This window comes from Dama dama, chromosome 12 (assembly GCF_033118175.1).
Source record: "Dama dama isolate Ldn47 chromosome 12, ASM3311817v1, whole genome shotgun sequence".
NCBI classification, from domain to species: Eukaryota; Metazoa; Chordata; class Mammalia; order Artiodactyla; family Cervidae; genus Dama; species Dama dama.
In genome coordinates this window covers 65,626,682-65,644,321 of record NC_083692.1, presented here as the reverse complement: position 1 = coordinate 65,644,321, position 17,640 = coordinate 65,626,682, and the positions used below count along the sequence as shown (strand labels likewise).

Here is a 17,640-nt window from a genome sequence, read left to right as displayed (position 1 = left end):
GACCCTTTTATTTCAGGATGTCCCTGGCTCTTCCTGTTTTTTATTTTACCATATAAAAGTGAGAATTAAAAAAAAAAAAAGTGAGAATTAGCTTGTTCGGTTCCAAAAAATTCTTGTTGACATTTTTACTGAGATCATGTTGTATTAAATTTAAAGATCAACTAATGGAGGACTGCTATCTTAAAGATGCTGAGTCTTCCATTATAAGTAGATAGTATGCTTTTCTGTTTTGTGTCCTTTATTATCTTAAAGTTCCTATTAATGTGTACTTTTCTTGTTAAGTTTATTCCAAGATATTTTATATTTTGTTACAATTTAAAACTATCATTGTAAAGTTAAATTTGTACAAAAAATTCAAACCATACACAAAAGAATATGGATGAAGACAAACTCATTCATATCTTACTAGAGAGCATCCTTCCACATACTAGGGTTTTTTAGCCATAAAGAAGGGAATGACTATTGGATAGGCAACTGCCAGTGATTGACACAAATCCCACTGGGATTTCTATTGGAAATTCTGCCATAAAGGTGGTGTCATCTGCATATCTGAGATTACTGATATTTCCCCCCAGCAGTCTTGATTCCAGCTTGTGCTTCATCCAGCCCGGTGTTTCACATGATGTACTCTGCATGTAAGTTGAATAAACAGGGTGAAAATATAGAGCCTTGATGTACTCCTTTCCCGATTTGGAACCAGTCCATTGTTCCATGTCTGGTTCTAACGTGTTTCCTAACCTGCATAAAGGTTTCTCGGGAGGCAGATAAGGTGATCTGGTAATCCCAGCTTTTTAAGAATTTTCCAGTTTGATGTGATCCACACAGTCAATGACTTTAATGTAGTCAATGAAGCAGAAGTAGATGTTTTTCTGGAATTCTCTAGCTTTTTCTCTGATACAGTGGATGTTTGCAATTGGATCTCTGGTCCTCTACCTTCTCTAATTCAGCTTGAACATCTGGAAGTTAAAGATGTTCACATACTGTTGAAACCTAGTTTTCAGTTCACATACTGTTGAAACTTAGCTTGGAGAATTTTGAGCATTACTTTGCTAGCATGTGAAATGAATGTACTAACATGCAGAGTACATCATGTGAAATGCCAGGCTGGATGAAGCACAAGCTGGAATCAAGATTGCTGGGAGAAATATCAATAATCTCAGATATGCAGATAACACCACCCTTATGACACAAAACAAAGAGGAACTAAAGAGCCTCTTGATGAAGGTGAAACAGGAGAGTGGAAAAGCTGGCTTAAAACTCAACATTCAAAAAACTAAGATCATGGCATCTGGTCCCATCACTTCATGGCAAATAGATGGGGAAACAATGGAAACAGGGACAAACTTTATTTTCTTGGGCTCCAAAATCACTGCAGATAGTGATTGCAGCCATGAAATTAAAAGACACTTGCTCCTTGGAAGAAAAGCTTTGACAAACCTAGACAGCATATTAAAAAGCAGAGACATTACTTTGCCAACAAAGGTCCATCTAGTCAAAGCTATGGTTTTTCCAGTAGTCATGTATGGATGTGAGAGTTGGACCATAAAGAAAGCTGAGCGTGGAAGAATTGATGCTTTTGAACTGTGGTGTTGGAGAAGACTCTTGAGAGTCCCTTGGACTGCAAAGAGATCTAACCAGTCCATCCTAAAGGAAATCAGTCCTGAATATTCATTGGAAGGACTGATGCTGAAGCTGAAACTCCAATATTGGCCACCTGAGGCAAAGAACTGACTCATTGGGGAAGACCCTGATCCTAGGAAAGACTGAAGGTGGGAGAAGAGGACAACAGAGGATGAGATGGTTGGATGGCATCACCTACTCAATGGACATGAATTTGAGCTCGCCCTGGGAGATGGTGAAGGACAGGGAAGCCTGTCATGCTGCAGTCCATGGCAAAGAATCAGACATGACTGAGCGACTGAACAACAACAATTAGAAATTCACTGAGTTTGGAGAATTTTCAACTGAATAATATTAAGCTCTCTGGGAACATAAAGATTTCTCCATACAGGTTCTGAACATTTCTTAAAAGTTCATTCCTAGATATTTATGGGTTTTATTGTTACTGTGATCTTTTTTCTATTACATTATCTAATTAGATATTGTTAGCACTTAATAAAGCTCTCATCTTTTTATATTTTGTGATTACTATATTCTCTTATTGTCCCTTAAAACATTCAGGTATATAATCGTATCTATAAATCTTTCCAACATTTACATCTTTGTTTTATCTTTTATGATTTCATTCTTTTGTTACTACACTTAGTAGCACTTTCTGCACAATAGTAATAGTGGCAATAGATAACTTTCTTCTTGATTTTTTTTTTTTTTTGGTGGAATCTTAGTTCCCCAACCAGGAATCGAACCTGGGCCCTTGGTGGTGAAAGCATGGAGTTTAGGAATCCACTAGATCACCAAGGAATTTCCTTGTCCTTGACTTTAATGTAAGTATTTCTAATGTTTCATTAGCAGTGAGATGATGGCAGCTCTCTGGGATATCTATATCTATGTATTATTGATCATGTTAAGCAAACACCTAATACCTTTTTACCTTTTTGTCCCCTTAATGAGGGATTTATGTTGACATAGATGGGAATACCAGGCCACCTAACCTGCCTCTTGAGAAATCTGTATGCAGGTCAGGAAGCAACAGTTAGAAGTGGACATGGAACAACAGACTGGTTCCAAATAGGAAAAGGAGTACATCAAGGCTGTATATTGTCACCGTGCTTATTTAACTTATATGCAGAGTACATCATGAGAAACACTGGGGTGGAGGAAGCACAAGCTGGAATCAAGATTGCCAGGAGAAATATCAGTAACCTCAGATATGCAGACGACACCACCCTTACGGCAGAAAGTGAAGAACTAAAGAGCCTCTTAATGAAAGTGAAAGAAGGGAGTGAAAAAGTTGGCTTAAAGCTCAACATTCAGAAAACTAAGATCATGGCATCTGGTCCCATCACTTCATGGCAAGTAGAGAAACAGTGGAAACAGTGGCAGACATTATTTGGGGGGGGGGGGGGGGCTGGCTCCAAAATCACTGCAGATGGTGACTGCAGCCATGAAATAAAAAGACGCTTACTCCTTGGAAGAAAAGTTATGGCCAATATGACAGCATACTAAAAAGCAGAGACATTACTTTGCCGACAAAGGTCCGTCTAGTCAAGGCTATGGTTTTTCCAGTAGTCATGTATGGATGTGAGAGTTGGACTATAAAGAAAGCTGAGCACTGAAGAATTGATGCTTTTGAACTGTGGTGTTGGAGAAGACTCTTGAGAGTGCCTTGGACTACAAGGAGGTCCATCCTAAAGGAAATCAGTCCTGAATATTCATTGGAAGGACTGATGTTGAAGCTGAAACTCCAATACTTTGGCCACCTGATGTGAAGAGCTGACTCATTTGAAAAGACTCTGATGCTGGGAAAGATTAAAGGCGGGAGGAGAAGGGGACGACAGAGGATGAGATGGTTGGATGGCATCACCGACTCAATGGACATGAGTTTGAGTAAACTCCGAGAGTTGGTGATGGATAGGAATGCCTGGCGTGCTGCATGCAGTCCATGGGGTCTCAAAGAGTCAGACATGACTGAGCAACTGAACCGAACTGAACTGATGTTGAATTTTATTGGATATATAGAACAGAACTTAGCACTCTGAAATATCTCTTGGTTTGTGGGTTATTTCAAATTGAAACCAATGAAGACCTGATCAAGATCAGAAAGTAACTTTGACCTTTCCCCTGATTGCCTAAAAAAAATTCAGAGGGTTTGTTCCTGGACCAGAGGTATCACAAGTCTACTCTGTGTTCCATTGTTTCTGCATGACCCAACAAATATTTATTTGCCAGACATTTGCTTTTCCATCTGCCTTCCTCTCCTTTAAAGTCCTAAGCCACTATCCCCAACATCCTGTTTTGTCTTTAGCTAAAGATGGTTTTTAAAGTGAGGGTTTCTGCTCTTTTGCAGAATTACTCAGATTTCCTGGGTCACTCCCAGGTATACATATTACTAAACTTTTGATTTTTCTCCTTTTGTCTTCAATTTCTCAGATCAGCCAGAAGAACATATGAGAGTAGAGGAAAATTTCTTCCTGACAAATGCTTTCCAAAGTGATAAAATTAGTCATTTGATTTTTCCCCTTGACCTCTTAATATAGCCAATTATAACTTATTTTTCCTAATATTGATCACTCTTGCACTACTCAAATAGATCATTTGAACATGACATGGGATTTCCTTTTCTAGATTTCCTTTTTTGTGCTCCAGGTTGATTATGCTGATGAGATCATATTCTTGAACAAATGATCTGATTTCTGCTGATTCAGTTTTGGTTTTATTAGAAGTTGCCTCCTTGAGATTTCAGATTGGTCACTTGTAATTTAGGATATATATATTCAAAACTTCAATTACACATTAATAGATATTTTCATGAATTGCTAATTGAACTGTTAGTAAGAAATCTACTTTGTCTTACCTCCAGCTTAGTTGGTTGTCTTGGAGGAAAGGAACATAAAACTACTCAAATTTGTTTAAACTGAAAAAAAAAAAAAAGATGATTGGAATGTAGGGAGATTATTGGAATGTAGAGCTATCTCATGGACCTCAAGAACATTAAGTGCTGCTGGGCCCCTTAGAAATTGGAAAGATCTGGGAAGCAGTCAGATTTCAAAACAGTTTCTTTCTGTTTGACTCTCTCCCACTTCCTTCTCTCTCAATTTCTTAACCTTTCTGCAAATGGGTTTTCTCTGGTTTGGTCCACACAGCCACAGGAATTGTATTTTAATGAAAGGTCAAAGTCATGTATCATTACACAGCCAAGATGGGCTGTGGGTTTGCAGGTGTTCTAAGGAAAGTATGTGAAGAATAGGCATGAAGGTGTGTATCTCTGGTATGGATGGCAGTTCACTATTATCCCCAATTACTACCTAGAATCACTAGTTAAGTTAATTCTACCTCCAGAATGCTTCCTGAATCTGTTCTGTTATTGGTCTAATGCAAACCTTCATCTTGAGAAATGGAGTTATTTCCTGCCGTGTCAATTAACAAGGATCTCACCAAACTCTTGCATCTTCCCAGACATGGAAAATCACCAAATTTCTTAACTTGGGATATCTGGTTTCCTTTAACAATCTCTGATATTCAGCCTGCCTGCCCTTTGTTGTAGAACTTCTATATAACTTGGCTCCTCCCCTTGCCTCCTCTGAGCAGTTCTCTCAAGGCTACTTGAGATGCTGCCTCCTGGGGTTAAGTCCTAAAAATTCCAGCCAAATAAAACAACTCTCGGGACTTCCCTGGTGGTCCAGTGGCTAAGACTCCAAGCTCCCAATGAAGGGGGCCAGGGTTCAGTCCCTGGTCAGGGAACTAGATCCCACGTGCCACAGCTAAGACCCAGTGCAGACAAATCATAAATAAATAAAATTATAAATAAAAAATAAATAAATAAATAAAACAACTCTCAACCTTTAGGTTGTGACTGTTTTTTAAATCGACAATCTCTTGCCTGAAATATTTCAAGCACTGCCTAACAGTTTCGGTTGTTTTTACTCTATCCTGAAATCTGTCCTTCAATGCCACAGGGTACCCATGTGAGGATTAAATAAAAACTTCATGAATTTTAAAGCACTCCACAAATATAAAGTGGTGCAGAACAAAAAACAGGTCTAACGCATGAGATTCATCGTATTAAAAACTTTCAGATGTACCCATTACCTAAAGAATAAAAATAAAAGTTCTATAATGGTCTTATGTCTCTTCATGCTGCTGCTGCTGCTAAGTTGCTTCAGTCGTGTCCGACTCTGTGCGACCCCATAGACGGCAGCCCACCAGGCTCCTCTGTCCCTGGGATTCTCCAGGCAAGAATACTGGAGTGGGTTGCCATTTCCTTCTCCCTACGTCTCTTCATAGAAATGACATAAACGTAAACTCTCAGCACCTGGTAAGACACTTTTCCTCCCTCATCAGACAGTATTCCTTAACCACACTGTTAATTTCCATACCCACACTGCGCTATTCGCTTTATGTCTTCTATCTCATCTCCGCCCAGTAAACACTAATCACCCTTTAAAACTGGAATCAACTTTTAATAAACTACGAAAAGATTTACATTCCTTTCTTTCTCTCCATTAGCTCTTTGTTCCAGTTTCACCCATGTACTTCAGCGTCATCAGCTTCACCATCCACCATCAGGCCTAGAAAGCGCCTGAACTCCGTAATTGGTCTGAGTTAGAGGCTCAGCGCAACCTGAAGAGCCAAATCCCCAGGTTAGACCCTTAAGAAACAAACTAAGAGCTCTCAGGGCTGTCCGACTCTTTGTCACCCCATGGGCTGTAGCCCGCCACTCTTTGTCCATGGGGATTCTCCAGGCAAGATTACTGGAGTGGGTTGCCATGCCCGCCTCCAGGGGATCTTCCTGACCCAGAGATACGAACCCAGGTCTCCCGCCCTGTAGGCGGATTCTTTACTGTCTAAGCCACCAGTTCCCAAGAGCCTGGCGGTTTCGGAGAGGGGCTGAGGAGCTACAGCTGAGTCGCCCGCCCGCGGTGCATACTGGGATATGTGGTCTCGGGCGGCCCACAACCTCTTGGGAGTTGTAGTCCTCGATCTGGTAAAGGGTGAGAAAAACGCAACTCTCAAGTTTTGGATTAGTCCTGAGGGAGAAAAAGAAGACGGGAACCCATAACATCCTGCAAGCTAAAGTTCCTTGAGCCCGACTCTCGGTGTCACGAGTGGTCGAAGCGGCTGGAAGGCGGGCCCGAGAAGGGTGGGGAGACGTTACGTTGACGCGGGCGTGACCTTGTCCAGTAGGATTTGGCGGGATTTCCGAAGGCTGTAGGCAGAGCGCGCGCTGCGACTTGAGACCGAGGCGTAGGAGGAGGCGAGTCGCGCCTTAGGAGCGCGGTTGGAAGCTGAGACTCGTCTGGGTTTCGTGCAGAAGGCCGAAGCAAGGAAGTAGAGAAGCGGGGCACAAGCGAGGGGACCTACAGTCCGTCCGGGATCGGGCGCGGGCGGGCCCAGCAGACGGTAGTCCGAGTGTGCAGCCTGCCCTAGCGAAGCACTGCAGGTCCAGGTGAGTGTGAGACGCAGCCCCGGCCCCTTCCCACCGCCCTGTTAGTCCCGGCATACGCCGAACCCAGGCTTAGACCCAGATTCGGGCCCCAGCTCCGCCGCAGGCTTAGGGGCCCCTCCGTTTCTCCGAGCGGGAAACTCGGAAATGGCGGGGCCAAGCCGGGACGTGCCCGGGCTGCTTCGACCGTCGGAGTTCGCTGAGGGGAAAATAGAAGCGCACTCTAGCGTTTAGAGCTGGGAGGAACCTTGGGAGGCCTTCATTTCCAACACCTACTTATGGGCGTCCGCGAGGAATCCAAGATTCAGAGACGTGTAGTGACAGAGTCACAGCTCTTAAGCCAGAGCCACGGTTTCCAGGTTTCTGGTCAGTGCGCTTTCCGTCACACAAAATTTTGCTTACCAGAGTACCCACCTCCAGTTGCCAGTAAGATAATTGGCTTTTTCTAATGCGGAAGACCGTTCACGTGATGTCTAGGTAATGATCTGTAGTGACGGATGCTGTTTTTTTCTTAAACTTGTAAGCCAAGTGTAGTATACAAATAGAAAAAATGCACAGATCAAAAGTGTATACAGCTTCATGAGTCATTACAAAATGAATATACCACTCAGGTCAAGAGACAATGCTGTCATCACCCGGAAGCCTCCCTTGTGCCCCCTCCTCTAGTACTGACCCTTCTCACCAGAGGTAACCACTGTGTTGACTACTAATACCATTGATTAATTTTGCCTGTTTCTGAATTTTATATAAAGAAAGACTATTTTTGTGTCTGGCTTTGCTCAACATTCTGTAGGTTCGTAAGTGTCTTTGCATTTAGCAATACTTTCTATTCATTTGTATTCCTATTCATTATACCTATGATGGATATTTGGATTATTTCTAGTTTTTAGCTTTCAGGACAGAGGTGGCTGAGAAAATTCCCGCATACAGTTTAGTGCACACGTGTATGCTTTTCAGTGGGTTTATAATAGAGTGGCAAAATTCCTGGGTCAAAGCATTTGTCTGTCATCACCTTCCATGTTTAATACAGTACCAGTACACTCAAACGAGCGGTGAATGAGTGTTCAGTTGTTCCACACGTTTGCTAATAGTTAATGTTGTTGATCTTTTAAAATTTTAGCTATTACCTTGTGGTTTTAATTTTAATTTTCCTGATTATTAATGAAGTTGAACGTTTGTTGATACGTTCATTAACCATCTGAGTATCTTCCCTTGTGAAGTGCTTGTTCGAATCTCTTTTGCCTATTTTTTCTTTGGTTGTCTTTCTTGCTGATTTGCAAAAATTCTTTATATATTCTCGTATCAGCTCTGAGTTATATTTGTGGTAAATATTTTCCCCCCTCACTATTGTTCGACTTTCTTTCTTGCAGTGGTGTCTTTTGATTAGATGTGCTCAGTCACTCAGTCATCTGGCTTTTTTTTTTTCCCAATTTTATTTGTTTATTTAGCTGCACTTGGTCTTAGTTGCGGCATGTGGAATGTAGTTCCCCAACCAGGATCAAACTCGGGCCCTCTATAATGGGAGTGTGCAGAGTCTTAGCCACTGGACCACCAGGGAAGTCCCAGTCCTCTGACATTTTGTGCCGCCGTGGGCTGTAGCCCTCCAATCTCCTCTGTCCATGGAATTTTCCAGGTGCATTTCCTACTCCAAGGGATCTTCCCAACCCAGGGATTGAACCCACTTCTCTTGCATCTCCTGCATTAGCAGATAGATTCTTTACCACTGCACCACCTGGGAAGCCATAGCCTTTTTTTTTTTTTTTTTTAATTATTTATTTATTTGGTTGCACTGGGTATTAGTTCCTGTATGTGGGATCTAGCTCCCTGACCAGGGATCGAGCACCAGACCCCTGCATTGGGAGCTTGGAGTCTTAGCCACTTGACGACCAGAGAAGTCCCAGCCATAGCCTTTTTTTTTTTTTTCAGCCATAGCCTTTTAATGGATAGAATTTCTAAATTTAAATATAGTCCAGTTTTTCAGCCTGTTGCATTTTGGTTATTGCTTTATGTATACAGTTCAAGCCATCTTTTTCATAAATTATGAAGGAAGATACTTTAAGTTGCCTTCAGATGATTCTGATATTTGGAATTATAAACTCATATTATGCTAAGCATGCCATCTAAGAGAACTGCATCTGAACCAGTCAAGAACAAATGGTCACCTTCTGTCAAGCCTCTAAGACTGGAGATTCCTTACCTGTAATTTTTTTTAGTTAAATTTATCTTGATTGTTAAATTGTCCAGATTATTTTGATGTGACTTAAGCATATTTATCCTTGTAGACATCAAGACTTGTTTGCTTTTACTAACACCTCATGAAGATAATTACAATTTTTTGTTCTCCATTCTTTCAATCAGTGCAATCTTAACTGTTAAAATAATCTGACTTTTGGTATTGGCCTTATATGGAAGATTTCAAACTGAGCAGGATACTTCCATGTTACTTATTCATTTGTGCATTCAGTGAAGTCTGGAATTGGTTAAAATGGTGATCTTTAAATTTCATACACTTTTATTACAATAGAAGCAAAATGTGGGACTACAAACTATGATCCTTGCCTAAGGTGGGAAGAACTCTTATCTCAGTCCACTGTTTCTGTATCAGGAGTGGAGATTTATGGCAATGATTCTGTACCTTCATTTCACTCCTTTGCCATCACCCCCAAACCCTGCTTACTTGGAAGGGAACAGTGGAACTGAAACGGTTTAACCCTAAATCAGTTTTGGGGTTTTATTAAGTAGAGTCCTGGAAAATCTGCATTCAGTTGCCGAATATTTAATAAACACCTAACATTTATGATGTTATCATGAGTTATACACAAATAAGACTTGGCCCTTATCTATAAGAAATATGAAGCAGGAGAACTGGGGGACATAGTTCATCTAGTTAAGCTGTCTAGGTGGAAGGGAAAGCTGGTGAGGGATTTCTTCTTTTTCCTGCCATGGGTAAGTCAGTGATTAAACCAAAAGCCTAGTAGTATTTTTTTTTCCCTTAATATATATATTTTATTGAACTATAGTTGACTTACAATGTTTCAGGTGCACAGAAGGGTGATTCAGTTAGACATATACATATATATTATTTTTCACTTTATTTCCCATTGTAGTTTATTATAAGATATTGACTATAGTTCCCTGTGCTATACAGTAAACTTTTGTTGCTTATTGCGTATCTATTTTTTTTAAATTAGAAATCTAGCATTCTGTTCATACTAAGTCAATCAAGTAGAATCAAAATGCCATAAATTTTTTAGCTAGGTATAAATTCATAAGTTTTCTAAAATATATTATGCATATTATATATATGTATATATCTCCCCAGAGGAAAAACCTAGTAATTCTTTAAGAGATTTACTATAAAACTATGTTTGCACGTCTGTACTTTCTCTAGTGTTCTTCCTGATGGCCATCTGTGTTTTTCAGTATTGCACACTGAGCAATGGCTATGGAGATGCAGCTTGAATCAAATGCAGATACTTCAGTGGAAGAAGAAAGCTTTGGTCCACAACCTATTTCTCGATTAGAGGTATGTGCTTGGTTGCTAATTTTAAAATTATAATGTCGGATAAGATTGTTCTACCTACTGGGAGGAATCACAACCTTTACATAAACTGAAATCCAAATTAGAGTTTTCAGGAGGGTCATCAAGGATCCTATGGAAAGACTTAAGACAGTTGCTAAACATGTCTGCCAGGTCCCTTTTTTGTCAAGAATTCTTCCCCTACTTTTTCTTTCTTAGAACTGGATGTCAGAAACTAAGAAGCCCTAGGATCCCATGGTAGAACCTGTGCTGTTTGTACAAAGTATGAAATTACCGTCCAGGGAATTGCAGTGGCCTGGGCCACCATGCAGGAAGTGGAGAGGAACAACATCTTTCCACCAGCCTGGATCTGTGATGAAGTTACTAAGAAGACAGCTGTCATAGACAGACTGGCTTGGGGTTAAGATGTGAGAGTTCAAGACTGCACAAGAACATCAAGCACCAAACCTGGGACCTTGCACTGTTTCTTCACATTGTACAGAGGTCCTAGAGTGAGTGCCGTTGACTTGGGCTGAAAGAATTAGGAGAGTATACTGAGAAAGCCTTCATTCTTGTCTCTTTATGCATATTCCTCCCATCCCCCACCTAAGCTTCAACTTTTCAGAAGATACTTAAACGGATTTGTTAAACACATTGGAGAATTCAGAGTCATAACTTTTGGTTTCAGTGAGCATCCTTATAACCACACATGTGTATTGCTTATTGCTTAAATCTTTATAACAGACCCGGTTTCTAGGGGTAGGTACTATTTCTCTCCCCTCTCCCAAACCTTCCCTGACCCCAGATACATACATATCTCGCTAATAATGCATGCTTTCCCCAAGTCATGGTTTTGGTGGCTAATAAAACCAAAGCTGACTTTGTTTATAGGGAGAAGGAAGTGCCTTTGGGTGGTTTGTTTTTGAGAAGTGGCATGTAAATCCCTGACCAAAAATTGTTTTCCTCATTCTTAATATCAGTTGTTAAAGCAGAGCTTTCAAAATATTGGGCAACAAAGAATGTATGCTAAAATATGCTCCCCTTAGCTCTGGGACAGTCTTATCTGTTTACCCAGCTTAGTGTAAAATTTATTATTCTTTATGTGTGCTTGATGTAGAAAACTTTGGGAAGCACCAGTTTAAAGTAGCCTTTTAGGGCCCAGGTCTCAAAGTTCATTTAGAGTTCCAGTCAAAAGGTTACAGGTTTGATCCCAATTCATGAGAGTCTTTTAATATACATAGTGCTCATTTAAAACTACTGGTTTTGATAATGAATGAAAAGTGAAAAAAAAATGCAAGTAAAGTCGCTCAGTCATGTCTGACTCTTTGCGACCCCGTGGACTGTAGCCTTCCAGGCTCCTCTGTCCTTGGGATTCTCCAGGCAAGAATACTGGAGTGGTTTGCCGTTTACGTATACAGGGGATCTTCCCAACCCAGGGATCAAACCCAGATCTCCTGTGTTACAGGCAGACTCTTTACCATCTGAGCCACTAAGAGAATACCTTTGATGATGAATAGATTGGTAATTTGTTATGAGATGCATCATATGTAAGGCATACTTTTAAAAGCTTTTGCATATAATATCACAGTTAAAAACAGCCTTGTGAAATAAGTAGGGCCAATATCCACATTCAACAGATGAGGGAACCAAAGCTTAGATTTATCTGTAGTTTTCTTCACTTGCAGCAATGTGGTATAAATGCCAATGATGTGAAGAAATTGGAAGAAGCTGGATTTCATACCGTAGAGGCTGTTGCCTATGCACCAAAGAAGGAGCTAATAAATATTAAGGGGATTAGTGAAGCCAAAGCTGATAAAATTCTGGTAAGTACCGCTTGTGTGACTAAGAGAGGCAGCAGTGGGAGTGGTAAAGAGTATACAGTGAAAGACTGTAGTCTTCCTTCTTACATCCCCTGCTTTGTCACCCTTTTCCCCTTTCCAGAAGTGACTGTATTACCAGCTAGTTATCTTTCTCCTTGCATAAACTGGGATTTTTCCTAGAGAACTGCAATATCATGGGGGTGTGACATAAATACTGCCAAATTGACTACCAGTTTGCACTCCTATCAGCTGTGAGTGATGTGTGCCTTATCATTTCTGGATGTTATAATTTCATGCCTTAGAAATATACTCATTAGTATGTAGCCACTGAAAATAGCTTTGAAGAACATTCACTGACATATGAAAATGTTCCTGATGTAAGAAAGCAGGTTAAAAAATGTGTTTGTGTGCTTATGTCTTTATCTTTTTAAATGTGTGTATTTATATACATACAGCATATACACTGGGGATAACTACAGTAAAATACTAACACTGTTGTTTCTGGATGGCGAGAATGTGAACAGTTTATTTTTGCCTCAATTTTCTGAAGTTTCTGCAGTTTCTATAATAGACTTGTATTACTTTTTTTTTTTTTAATATTTATTTATTTGGCTGCGCTGGATCTTAGTTGCAGCATGTATGATCTAGTTCCCTGAACAGGGATCAAAACCAGGCCGCTTGCATTGGGAGGATGGACTCTTAGCCACTGGACCACTAGGAAAGTCCCCTAAACATGTATTACTTTAAATAGAAAAATTGTTTTTATTCCTTGAATATTAGAGTCATGTTAATTAGGCTGCCAGTGTGTACAGTCTATTAATTAACTAGTCATAAGCAAGATTCTTTAATCATAAGAAAGTGTGATTACAAATCATTAATGCTTAGTTTTTTTAACTTTAGTAAATGATGAAAAAGTGATTTTACAGGCTTAACCAAAATAAGATAATAATCCTTTATATTATATTGCACTTTAACTTTTTTAATTGAAATTTTATATTAGACTATAGTTGGTTTACCGTGTTATGTTTCAGGTGTATAGCTAAGTGGTTCATATGTCAATACATATACAATATTTGTTCTTTTTAGATTTTTTTTCCAGTACAGGTTATTATAGAATATTGAGTAGAGTTCCTTTATAGCACTTTAACTTTGAAATCCCATCCCTTTTGTATACACAGTATTCTCACTTGCCTTGGCACTGGGAGAGAGAGGTAGGACCAGTGTTATCTCTGCCTTACAGATAAGGAAACTTAGGCCCAGTGGTTCAGTTATTTATCCAACATTATGCAGTTGATCACAGAACTAAGACTAGAATCCAGTTATTTTCATCCTGATATACTGTGATACTTTCTTATTTCCCTCCAATGTCTTGCAGCGACTATTCATTTTTCTTACTTCATATATTCCTTTAGCACTCAGTACCCTATGATTACATTTTATTTCATGTATTTTATCCTTTGGTATTTATAGGCTATACCTTGGAGGTAATTGCAGGTTAAGTTCCAGACCACCACAACAAAGCAAATATTGCAGTAAAGCAAGTCACATGGGTTTTTTGGTTTCCCGTTGCCTATAAAAATTGTTTACACTATTTTGTAGTCTGTTAACTATACAACAGTATTAGAGCTACAAAAGCAGTGTGTATACCTTAATTTAAAAATACTTCATTATTAAAAAATGCTAACCATCATCTGAGCCTTCAGCAATTTATATTCTTTTTGTTGGTGAGAATCTTGCCTTGACATTTATGACTGCTGACTGATCAGGGTGGTGGTTGCTGAAGGTTGGGGTGGCTGCAGCAATTTCTTAAAATAAGACCACAGTGAAGTTTGCCACATAGATTGAATCTTCCTTTCAATTGTAATATGCAGTGCTATTTGATAGCATTTTAAATTTTTTGTTTAATGTTTTGGCTGCCCTGGGCATTTGTTGCTGCATGAGGGCTATTATGGTTACAGTGCATGGACTTTTCATTGGCTTGTCTTGTTGCGGAACGCGGGCTCTAAGTGCGTGGGCTTAGTTGCCCCATGGCATGTAGAATGGTCCCAGACCAGGGATTGAACCCGTGTCCCCTGCATTGGCAGATGGATTCTTAACCACTGGACCACCAGGGAAGTCCTATTTTATAGCATTTTATCCCCAGCAGAAATTTTTCTAGATTGGCATCAGCCCTCTCAAACACTGCCACTGCTTTATCAACCAAGTTTATATCACATTCTAAATCTTTTGTTGTCATGTCACCAATCTTCACAGCATCTTCGCCAGTAGATTCTATTTCAAGAAACCACCCTTTGCTTATCCATAAGAAGAAACTCCTTATCCATGAAAGTTTTATCATGATATTGCAGTGTTTCAGCTGCAACTTCAGGCTCCAATTCTAGTTCTTTTGCTATTTCCACCACATCTGTATTTACTTCCTCTGCTAAAGTCTTGAATCTGTCAGAGTCATCCATGAGAGTGAAAATCAACTTCTTTCAGGCTCTTGTTAAATGACAGTTTGACCTTTTCCCATGAACGACAAATTTACTTTTTTTTTTTTAATACTTTCTTTTTTAACAAATGTACTTAATGGCATCTAGGATGGTGAGTCCTTTCCAAAAGATTTTCAACTGATTTTTCCCAGATCAATCAGAGGAATCACTGTCTGTGACAACTGTGGTCTTACAAGATGCGTTTCTTAAATAATAAGATTTGAAAGGCAGAATTACTCCTTGATTCACAGGGTGCAGAATGGATGTTGTGTTAGCAGGCATGAAAACAACATTAAATCTCATTGTGCATCTCCAAAGCTCTTGAGTAACCAGGTATGTTGTCAGTGAGTAGTAACAGTTTGAAAGGATCTTTCCTAAAGTATTCAGTAAACTATGTTTTAAACAGGTGTGCCATCATCCAGACTTGTTGTATTTATAGAGCACAGGCAGAATAGATTGAGCATAATTCTTAAGGGCTCTAGGACTTTTAGGATGGTAAATGAACATTGGCTTCAACTTAAAGGCACCAGTGGCGTTAGCTGCTGAAAAGAGAGCCAGCTGATTCTTTGAAAACTGTTGAAGCCAGGCATTGACTTCTCTTCTGTAGCTCCTCGATGGCATCTTCTTCCAATATAACGTTATTTTGTCTACCTTGAAAATCTATTTAATGTAGCTACTTTCATTCCTTATCTTAGCTAGATCTTCTGGATAATTTGATGCAGCTTCTACATTAGCCCTGGCTGCTTCACCTTGCTCTTAAATGTTATGGAGATGGCTTTTTTCCTTAAACCTCATGAACCAACCTCTGCTCGCTTCAGACTTTTCTTCTGCAGCTTTCTCATCTCCCTTAGCCTCCCCTGAATTAAGAGAGTAGGACTTTGCTCTGCACTAGGCTTTGGCTAAAGGGAGTGTTATGGCTGCTTTGATCTTCTACCCAAACCACTAAAATTTTCTTCATATTAGCAATAAGGCTATTTCTTACTATTCATGTATTCACTGGGGTAGTGCTTTTAATTTCCTTCAAGAAGTTCCTTTACATTCACACCTTGGTTAACGGTTTGACACAAGAGGCCTAGCTTTCAGCCTATTTCAACCTTTGACTTCCCTTCCTCACTAAACCAAAGCATTTCTGGTTTTTTTCTTTAGAGTGACAGACGTGCAGGTTCACACCTTTTACTCGAACACCTGAAGGCCATTGTGCTGGGCTGTGCTTAGGTGCTCAGTCATGTCCGACTCTTTGCGACCCCTTAGACTGCAGGCCGCCAGGCTCCTCTGTCCATGGGGATTTTCCAGGCAAGAATACAGGAGTGGATTGCCATGCCCTGCTCCAGGGAATCTTCCCAACCCAGGGATCGAACCCAGGTCTCCCGCGTTGCAGGTGGATTCTTTATCATCTGCGCCACCAAGGAAGCCCATTGTAGGGTTATTAATTGGCCTGATTTCAGTATGGTTGTGTCTTAAGGAACAGGGAGACCTGAGGGGAGAGAGAGATGGGGATATGGTCAGTGGGTAGAGCAGTCAGAACACACACATTTATCAGTTAAGTTCACTGTCTTCTATAGGTGTAGTTTGTGGGACCCCAAAACAATTATAGTAACATCAAAGATTGCTGCCCGCAGATCACCACTATGTAGTTACAGAGTTTGATTAACTTTGCCGTTGAAGTTTTCTATAATGTAAAGCAAGTATTTAATTTATTAAATTATATTTTGTAGTTTTATATTGATGGCTGTTATAGTTTCACAGAAATTTCCTCTGAAAAAAATCATCTTCAAAAGCTAAAGAATCTTCAAAAAATGCTTCCTGCAGCTTCAGTGCATGTAGTTCTACCGCATAACCTAGTCTGATGGACAATATCTGAGATTTAATATCTCATACAATATTATATATATACAACCCAGTAAATTCTGTTTTATCAGGTATTATACTAAGAGCTATGAATTTTTAAGCGCTAGTAAGGCTGTTATTTTATAGTATTAATTCATTCAGGGCTCAAATATCATAAGTAATTCTTAATTTAAATCCTTAGAGTAAAGATGTTGCCATCTATGGAAGTATGAAGTTGTCATTTATTGGATTGCTCAAATAAATAAATTTGTTGAAGTGGTGACATAATTGAATAAGTAAGAATTCTGAATACCTAATACCTCTTTGAAAGATTGTGATATTGTTAAGCCAGTAGGTGTCCCTAAAGTCTGTTTGTTGTTTCTTTCTGGGTATCTGTTTTTGTGACTCAGTGAATCCTGACCTTTGCTTATGCCTTGTCAGATATTTAAAAAAACTCTTTGTCAGACATTGAAAATTCTTAACAGGTATAAGACAGATGAAAGCAAGCTTATTATATAAACAAAAGAAGTCAAGTTCTGCCAGACTAGGCAGTTGGCATGGTTTTAACTTCCAATTTCATACTGGTTATAATATGTTCCTTTAAGAGCTCATAGACTAAAAAATGTAGGGGTTAAATGACAAGAAGGGGTAACATCTCCTTCTATGAGTTTGATATTTTCCTTCCACGTGTTTAAGTAAAATTTTTGAACTTACTGTAAAGTTGAAAGAACGTTACAATGAACATTCATTTACCCACCACCTGGACACTACTATTAACATTTTAATATACTTGTGTTATCGTCTATCTGTTTATTTCTCTAGCCATCAGTACATCTTGACTCTTTTTGTGCTTTTTAAAGTTGCAGTATATTTCCCCCTAAATAATTTAGCATTTATTAAACTAGAGTTCCATATTGGCTTATAGTTTCTTCTCCCCTT

The 17,640-nt window shown here is 39.5% G+C and overlaps 1 protein-coding gene across 1 annotated transcript in view; it reads left to right on the top strand.

Moving 5' to 3' along the window:
- Positions 1-6,730: 6,730 nt before the first annotated feature.
- RAD51 (RAD51 recombinase) overlaps positions 6,731-17,640 on the top strand; it is a 38,516-nt gene continuing 27,606 nt past the window's right edge. The window contains exons 1-3 of the mRNA XM_061157558.1: positions 6,731-7,066; positions 10,487-10,589; positions 12,269-12,406. Of these exons, the coding sequence (XP_061013541.1) occupies positions 10,503-10,589; positions 12,269-12,406 (225 nt within the window). The 5' untranslated portion in view covers positions 6,731-7,066; positions 10,487-10,502. The remainder of the gene's footprint in view (positions 7,067-10,486; positions 10,590-12,268; positions 12,407-17,640) is intronic.